This window comes from Zophobas morio, unplaced genomic scaffold (assembly GCF_036711695.1).
Source record: "Zophobas morio isolate AGI-343-1 ecotype UQ-CSIRO unplaced genomic scaffold, CSIRO_AGI_Zmor_V1 ptg000005l, whole genome shotgun sequence".
NCBI lineage: Eukaryota > Metazoa > Arthropoda > Insecta > Coleoptera > Tenebrionidae > Zophobas > Zophobas morio.
Genome location: NW_026972110.1, coordinates 3,194,128 through 3,203,800, shown reverse-complemented (window position 1 = coordinate 3,203,800; position 9,673 = coordinate 3,194,128). Strand labels below are relative to the sequence as shown.

At 30.2% G+C, this 9,673-nt stretch overlaps 1 protein-coding gene across 2 annotated transcripts in view; it reads right to left on the bottom strand.

Annotated features, from left to right (window-relative positions):
• Nucleotides 1–364: 364 nt before the first annotated feature.
• Nucleotides 365–9,673, bottom strand: part of LOC135121759 (glycerophosphocholine phosphodiesterase GPCPD1-like) — a 38,721-nt gene continuing 29,412 nt past the window's right edge. The window contains exons 3-5 of one of the 2 annotated variants that reach the window (XR_010279107.1): nucleotides 6,066–6,533; nucleotides 4,798–4,901; nucleotides 4,268–4,357 (exon numbers count right to left, since the gene is read on the bottom strand). Coding sequence is in view for 1 of the 2 variants with exons in the window: in XM_064046037.1 (XP_063902107.1) it covers nucleotides 3,983–4,357; nucleotides 6,066–6,533 (843 nt within the window). In the remaining variant the exon portion in view is untranslated. Of the gene's footprint in view, nucleotides 4,358–4,797; nucleotides 4,902–6,065; nucleotides 6,534–9,673 lie in introns of both variants that reach the window. The other variant, XM_064046037.1, reaches the window with a different exon arrangement.

The window sequence follows — 9,673 nt, the reverse complement described above, 5'->3', positions numbered from 1 at the left end:
AATATTAAAGTGAAATCACGTATTTTAAAACACATTTATTTGCAAGGAGGGCCAACAGACAGTTTCAGTATAAATTTTGCTGACATCACCGACAAGAAAAAATGATATTAATTTTACTGGATATGTTTAAAGTTATAATTACTTACTTTTCTGTAATATATTTATAAACACGATAAAAACAAAGAATTTCCAAAAATCAATTAAAAAAAAATCCCCGCAGAAAGTCTTAAAAGAGCTGAATAAATTTAACAAATAAAAATTTTACTATTTATACATGATACAAAGTTTAAACAAATAGGTATGTTTTAGATGCAGTAACAGCAGCAATAATGTTGGTACACAAAGTGAATAAAAAAACACGTAATTATATCAAAATGTCTTTATTGGTTTTCTTCCTCAATATAAATGATAAAATAATATTTCATTTATATATATTTTTTATGTGTATCAAAACTTTGGTATTGTTTCCTGAGTTTCGAAGATTTCACACTTGTACACTTCTTTTGACACAGGCTGACATGCCCATAGCATCTTCTCATGGAAGTATAGATAACACTAGTATCACTGCATGTATCCTGTCAAGCTACATAAGAACAAAAAATACATACAATAAAATATTAATTAATATCACATGTTTACAAAAATTAAATAAATACTAAAACAACAGTGATTAGAACTTTATTGCGAAAATGTTATCCAAATTTTAACATTTGTATATTTAGCACAAAAATATGCAGATCTTTTCACAAAACAAGGCGTAAATTATTTGGTTTTCAGTTTTTTTTTGTTAGTTATTTAAAAGCCAATGTCAATGAAATATATCTAAAGCATTTCAATTTAAATAACAGTCAGCTGAACACTTTTCACTAAAAGTAGTAAGTGACAAAAAAATCAAAAAATTTAAATCACCAAATTTAAAGACACAATATTTAATACATACCAGTATTATCTCTAAAAGAAAAGTGACAAACAAGTACTTTTCTCTACTTTGGAAACACTGTTTAATGCTAAATTCCCACTATAAGAATTATTAAAATTTACTAATGAAAAACTAATTACTAAAATAACTCTCTCCCTCTCTCTCTCTTATTGTACATTACTTGTTCAAGCATCAATTAATTCTATGTGAGGCAATACTCTATATATTTACTTGAAGGAATTCATTTGCGCTAGAAAACGCTGTTAGAGATTATAAAAATGGGCTCGCCTCCAACTTCTCCACTATCAAACTTTCAGTAAGAGATCTTAATTTCTCTTACGTAATACACTTACAAGAATTTGCAAGTGAACATTTTACAAATTTTAAAACTTTTTCCTCTGTAAACAAAACTCTAACTTATTTTTTATTATTACAAAGCTATTAAACTCAAAAATACTACAATACAAATTTTATAACTAAATTTCTAGTAAACGATAAGCTCGTTATTTAAAATAACATTCATTATTAAGAAAATTAAAATACAAACTTTTATTTAACGTTTGCTCCAAAATCCTGACGCATGTTACTGCCCTATTCATTGGTCATTTATTATTATTACAACTTGTTTTTTCTTATTATCAATCTTCTTATCAAATCATCCCACTGTTTTTTAGTGCAAACAAGCAGTGAAAAATTACGTTATCTGCAAATCTTACTTGCCTAGTAATACGAGGCTGTATTACTAAAATAAATTATTTATTATTAAGAAAATACAAAAACTGTAGATCCATTATTAAAAAAATTATACGAAATTTCAATTACTGTGCATAATAAAAAAAAAACTTGATTTCTTAAAATACTGATGTGAATGTTTCAGATTAAATTTCAAATTTATTAACTTTTTTTAGTACGCATACCGCACACCACATACCTATTGGACATTTTTTTAATGAATTATTTGTAATATTAAATAAATCTAAGAACTTCAGGTAGTAATAAAACACCTTGATTATACGACAGTGACAGAAACTAAAAAAAAGTCAGTACTGAAAGGGCAATGTAACAGGAAATCCTAACAAAATGTCTGCATAAAGTTAAACAGTGTATCAGACAATCTTTCTTTTTGTAACATAAAACTGCTACCATAAGATTTTGGAAACTACCTTTGTTCATTAAACAATAAAAAAGTTTTTAACTATGCCATAATCGCGAAAACATCATGTAATTAACTTTAGAGGCTTTTCGCCCAGAGGTTATATTTTAGTGAAATAACTTTTTGAAATAACTCCTAAAACAAACTTTTGTTAAAATAAACAAGGCCTGAATATTCATTTTTACGAAACGATATCAGACCTTTTTTAAATAATAATATCTACATTCATCTTAAGTGGGGCTATATGAACTTAACCAGTTTTAAAAAATGCAGACAAGTAACAGGGCCAACATATTCGGCAAAAAATATTTTCCTCGTTCGGGGCCTGCATTAATACAGTAAGACGACTATTATCCCAAATTTAAAATTAAAAACCTTCGATAATCTCAGCATCTAATTTGCTTGTACGTGCTCTATTTGAAGTTCACGCAACAGTTTTTAAGTTTTTATTAAACAATATTAATATGTAAGTATAATCACTTCAATAACATATTTAAAAAATTGCAATGAATACAAAAAAAATACTAGATGCAAATGGACTGATTTTTTTTACAATTTTCGTAACATATTTACCACGGTGCACTTAAAACTCACTTCATTAACTCCTTATTCGTTGTGTACTATTACGCATATAACGTCAAGATTCTTCAGTGTATTAACATACTTGTGTTTTTAAGGTGCGAGACTTCTAAAAATTTACAATATTTACGTTGTTTATGAAAAAAAGGTTTATACTACAACTAGCAATTTCATGTTTGTTTTTAATATTTATGGATAATTACTTATGCAATAGCAACTATTCCACAATATGTTACAAGATTATTGTTTTCGAATTTTTTGAACACATTTTAAAGAAGTATATTATGCTTCTCCACGTACATAGTAATCACTACACAAACATCTGATAGCACTTAAAATACTGTGCAACAGTCGTGTGATTAAATGAAACCAGGGCATAATATCTGAAACATATTTTTACACCATGTATTAAATTATAACCCAATTAAAAAAGGTACATTTTCCCGTTCTTATATTTTTTTAGTGTTTCGCTGTTTAAAAAATTAACTTTTAGTTATGTTCATCATGTCTCATAAATAGTCCTCACAAGGAGCTTCAATTTTTTCAATAGCCCATAGTAACCCCTCTTATCACAATGTGCTTTACTCTCATAAAACTAACGACAGCTATTTTGTTGATTAAATGTTACGTCAGAAATCGTGTTGTTATGTCTTACAGAAATGTATGCGATAAAATTTCACTGCTAAAGTCTAGTCAATTTCAAAATACGACTCTTTTAGCTGACGATGGAAGAATTTATCACAATAATGAAATATGTATTTTATACCGCCATAATCACAAAGATACATATATGGATTTTAACATTACAAAACATGAGGTAACTATTAACAAATAAAACTAAACCAAAAGCTGCTATCTTGCAGTATCATGTTTATCTACTTAGAAAATTTCCTTAAAAGTAATAATTTTATTATAAATAAAAAAATACTTGCGGCTATTATAGTGTTAAACAGAAAAAAATAGTCAACTATTTGTGTAGCTCTGTTTTAAGCAAGATATAATTTGCCATCAAATCATTATATTTTTGCAATGAACGCACCTAATTAAATACGTCCTTTTACAAGTCAATAAAAATTAAAACATTCCCGTGCAACATATAAATAAGTAATGGTTGGTAGTGATAACATAACCATTACTCGTAACCCTGTTATTAAAACAAAATAGACAAAATACATTAAATTCAAGAAAATAATCACAACCTTAAAGTAGCATATTTAATAAAAATTACCTACAATAATTTAGCTTCATACTAAAACATCCCCTAAATGAGGTAATACTTGTAAACAAAAACTAAATCTGCTAATATAAGAAATCTAGAATATATAGTTCTTCTAACCTGTACCGTTTCTCTCATGGTCAGATATATGACTATCTAAACTTTCTAGAGACGTAGCAGTAGACACTGTTTCCTCAACATGTTGTCTTGCCTTTTCTATATCCAAAACTTGGTCTTTAATAATGGAAACGGGAGGGTTTACAGGAACAGCTTCGGCGGCGGCAGCTGCCAACCTGATCAGGTCTTTTTGGGATTCACGAGCTTCAACCAAGAAGATACTCTCTTTTACCTCTTTACTCGAAAACTGATATATTTTGTCATAAATGACCCCATGTAAACCCAGCTGTTTTAAATACTTAATTGTTGACGGGTCTGCATTCTCGTCTCCCCAGCAAAAGATTATCAAACCTGATCTCTTCACCAATTGAACCTGTAAAAAAAAATCAATTAGAATATGTTACACAAACAATATTTTCAAAATAATTACAATTAACTATTGATATAAGTAAGACCATCAAAATCAATTTTATATAGATAAATTTTACATAATCTACGCCAACTGTGTTAACATCCTAAGAAGCACAAGCACGACCAATAGTCAGTCATTGCCTCTCATTTGTTCTATCTAATCTATAAACATGAAACAATTGCATATTAGTGTCAGCCATGTCCAATCTTTTTATTTTCTGTATCTTCTTATATCTTCTTCACATCTCATAGAAAGAGACAGTTCCATATTCCAAGTGCTTTGATATAAGGAGCTTCATACAACTGACGTTTTATTTCTACGTTATCTATATTAAAATATCTTTCAAATGTCGCTCTCATTTGACTTTCCTTATTAAATCAATAGTCTTTCCTGATACTTACAAAGTTAATTCCTTATTCTTTGTTTTCTTCACATTCTTGACAAGAGTTCCCTTGTTTATTTAATTATGTGCGTCAAGTTCTTCACTAACCGTTTATCGGCATATCTAAAAAATATATTCCTCCAATTATTCACAGTTTACCTTCACATCACAGTTGTTTTATCTTTACAGAGTATATTTAGAATAAAGTCTATTTCCGAATTAATAATTCCGTCAATATCAATTTTTAAGCGTTATAAAACTTAGTTCATGTTTAGAGTTCGTTTAAACGCTTTGAATAATCAATCCTGCTATTTTGTAACCTTTCCAGAACAAAGTAGGACAGGTGACTTATAATAGCACTATAGTATCATCACTGGGAGATACTTAACACCTGTAGAATACAAATTATTATTACTATTATTATTATTACTGCATCATGAACTACATAATACACCTGACCTAAATCATTCTTAAAGGAACAAACTGGCGGATCTGTATATATGGTTGACATTCAGCATGCAGTACCTAAAGTAAATATGAGAGATGGTTCACACTTCATATGAAGAATAAAATCAAAAGACAAAAAAACATGCAACGTTTTCATCAGAATTAAAAATTTTAATGCAATCAAATTCTATTATTGAAAAAATAAAATTGCTCAAAAGTTAGCTTTCACAAAAATTCAATTGCATTAATTACTAAAAACGAGAGAAGTGTTAAATCAATATATATAACCTAATAACAATATATACCTAACAAAATTTTGATATTACAACTTTTTTACAATAAAATACTACTTCCAAATAGTAGTACTTAATATTTTGAGGTTTAAGCTAATCTTTCCAATTGATTTACTTATGTAAAATTACAAAGGATTGACAGATTTTGAAAATAAAGAAAGCTCGATTTGAGTTACTGCACAAGATTGTTTTTCGTTAAATTAAAACATGAAACCCTGTAAAACGTAACACTGCATGAAGAATTTAAGATCGGGACATGGTGTTTGTGGAAATAGAGTGAATTTCAAATTTTAATATTAACAAAAAATAACTCTTCAAAGCTAACACTATTAACACTACACAACTGGTTAATGAATTAAAGAAAGTACAACTTAAAGCTGAAAGTTGTTGCTGCACAAACATGACTTAAATACTTTTTCATATTTTTTACTCATTGATGGTCACCTTACTCATTAGAAGTAGTATTACATTGCATTCTTGTTTTAAATACATTCTAGTGATTCAGTAACTAACAATTAGCATTATCACGCATTTGCAACTAACTTACCAACGATGCATCTCTCATAATATCTTCAGTATGAACACTAAGTCCTAACATTTCAATCATGTTGGCATATTGTACTGCTGCTGGAATTGACCAACATCTTGGATCCATATATTTAGCATAAATTTGGCTTTCTCCTATAGTCAAAAACATTACGGGATATTTATTCTGTTTCATCCTAATCACAGCACAGATATCCGGATTAAAACAAGAGAAAATGATTCTTCTTTCTCCGCCATAACGCAATACCACTTCTAGAATAGTGTCCAAGTACAAGTTGATATCAGTGGGATGATATAATTCGTAAGATCCATCAAGCAATTGCATTGTCCATTTGATCTCGATGTTGAAACCTACGTGTGGGTTTAGTACTTCAAGAATATGCTGCAGTGTGGGAAACGGTTGATGGTCTTCCAAATCATCATCAAAGAAACGCGGATTCTTTGTTTTGCCTTCACTCAGATGGTATACCTATAAATAATACATAAATGTTAGTTGACGGTCGACACATCATTTATTATCATCGTGAAAATTTATAGTTATATTATAAAGCTTTGTAATTTTATTTTTTATGGTGCGGAAAAAAATAATTTCAGCTTGTTACACTCCTTTGAACATCATTGCCAACAAATGTCTCACCACGAGGACTATAAATAACTAGTTATATCTATATATTATAACCAAATGCTATTCCGTGTTTGGGATCAGTTGTATCTTCTTTAGCATTTATATCCCGACTTTCTTTTTTCATGCCGTGGCCGAAATATTACCCGCTATTTCATCAACGTTTACATCTTATGTTAACGGTAAAATGTTGTTATATTGTGTTAATTTTTTTGCGAAAATTTGGCCCTTTAGGGAAAAAACTCAAAGAGGATTCGTACACCACAAGTATAGAACTCTTTGAGATGACCTCATCAAATTGTTCCTGGGGATGATTAGCCACATTTTAGTTAGCGTTTCACCATCTAAATGATATTCCTACTACACATACACAATTTGACAACAATTGGTCCACTATTTTTGGAAATTATTTCTCTAATAAAAATCGACACAGGCAGACGGACGGACGGACAGAAGACACAGACCATTTTTTTCATACTCTAGGGGTCATTAAACGTCGAAAAAACATGAAACTAGCAAATCGCCTGATGGACTCGATTGCTATAGTTTCCCAGCTTACGCTCGGGAAGTAAAAAAATTCAATCTTTTTGTCATTACAAATTATCTTGGACCATAATCTACAACCATGTCGACGCTCGATTTCAACATCTTCAATAATAATAAAATAAAACTTGGATGTTCGAAATTTCGATACACCTTTTGTGCAAGTAAGAAATAAATACATTTTTAGGCAATTTAAAGACACTAATACAACGAAAGTTGCATTGTCGGAATCAGTAGTACTTGGTTATATTGCTGTTAAAAACTATGACAAAATACTGAAAAGTTTATGAAATTATGACGTGATAAAAACTGAAACACGATTCTAAAAACTATGTAAATTCAAGAAATAGTGCAATTTACAATGAAATTTGAATACATAAAAGTCGAATTTTAAAAGAATAGATGTGGAATTACAAAGAATTTACGACAATTGTATAGGATGTCGGTACTAGGTTTTTAATAATTGACAACACCAACGTGTATTTTCTCATACAAAGTGTACTGCTTATGGGTTTTCCACGCTGCCAACTTCTGATTCTTTGAACATCCTGAAGTTTATATTTTAATTCTTCCAGGATTCGGCATAATCTCCCGAAGTGGGACACAGTTTAGGTCATGTATATTTACTTATCGTACTAATTACTCCAAGCTATAGCTTTTTCTGTACACAGTTTCTGAGAATTAAACTACATTTCTAGATAGACCTTCATCGTATTATCTAATACGTACCACCTTTCGTTATACTGATATGTGAGCGGAATACTTTTGGACTAGTTTTCAGCAGAATTTTCATTTTTCATTTCTTTTCCTGAAAACTTCAAATTTAATGACAATTTTTTGAAATTTGGCAAAATAAAATGTGCAAACATAATATATACAGTTCTATTGTTTTATAGCTTATGATCATTAAGTGTGCATACATTTTTCGCGGAATCTACTAGCGAACAATAAAATTACATCACCAACTTTGAAGGAACCTAAAACGAAATTACACCATCTATTAAAAAGTTGCAGTAATTACATTTTATTTCAGTAGGGGGCGGATAAAATTATGCAACTTGGTGCTCATTCACAATGGGCATAAAGCATAAGGATGTCCTAAGCATTAATGTATAAAAATGTATGTTTAATGCTCTATGCTTGTATTCGTTCACAATGAGCATAATGCTTAGGATATCCTTATGCTTTATGCCCATTGTGAATGAGCACTTATGCTCATTGTGGACGAGTTAGAAGCATAGAGCACTAAACATAAATTTTTATACATTAATGCTTTGCTTAGAACATCCATATGCTATCCACATTTCTATCTTAATTTGTCCACTCATTTAAAAAATCAGTGATGGTACCCTACTTGGGAAACCCATTACTGGTACATAGCTGACAAATCTTTGTACGAACTATCAGAAGTCACAACTAAAGTACATTGTATAATATGATTTTAACACTCACTTTTATTGATAATAGTTAACATAAAACTTTAGCACAGTGACATCAACCATCACACCATTTGTCATAACGTTGTCACAACACATTTTTTAGCCAACAGAATAATATGACAATTACTGTGGTTGACCTAACAAACACTATACATCACCACATATTACAAAATGATTGTCAACAACTGCCCCAGTACGTTTAACAATTTATTGACTATAAAAAATCTATGTAGTTACGTGTTGCATTCGGTAAATTTGGCATATTTTATATATCTACAATTATATGTATACTATTAAAACAAAAACATGTTTAATGAATTATTTTCGGTTTTCTTTTGTGATTTATCCATATTTGCATAAATTACGACTTAAAGAGGTGTTGTCGCAGCGTCAGCTGAACTATTGGTGATCGATCGGGTGTCGTGGAATCCCAAACTCCAAAGCATGTTTGCATTGTTAAGTTTTTTATTTATATGGGTATATGTACAAACACGATATACCGCAATTGGTATATTTTGTTGTTGGTTCAATGTATCAAATATTAGCAGGGGCGGCTTGTCCTATGGGGAGGTGAGGCAATGCCTCAGCAATGAATTTGCGCTATAGTATTATTTCTATTATTTCTAACCAATACATCTCTGGGCAATATTAAAAAATAAACGTGAAAAATTATGGTTATTCTTATCTTGGTCGGTCGGTATTCACTGTTTCCACAAGTAAACAGTGCGCTTTAACACGTCACATAGATCGTCGAATCTTGCTACTGACGTGTATGTAGAACTGATGCCGTTTATTATATGTATAAGCTGTCCGTAATACACCCACAAGCGGTATATGTTAGAAAAAGATAAAATTGAGGCTAGCCTTATTTTCCGTGCCCGCAACAGTGATAAGCACGGATGAGGCTATGATATTTCAGCGCGAGTCGTGGTAGTATTAAACATCAGAATATTCAAAACTAGACTGTGACAAATTTCTGTGTGCATATTTATTCAAAATTTCATG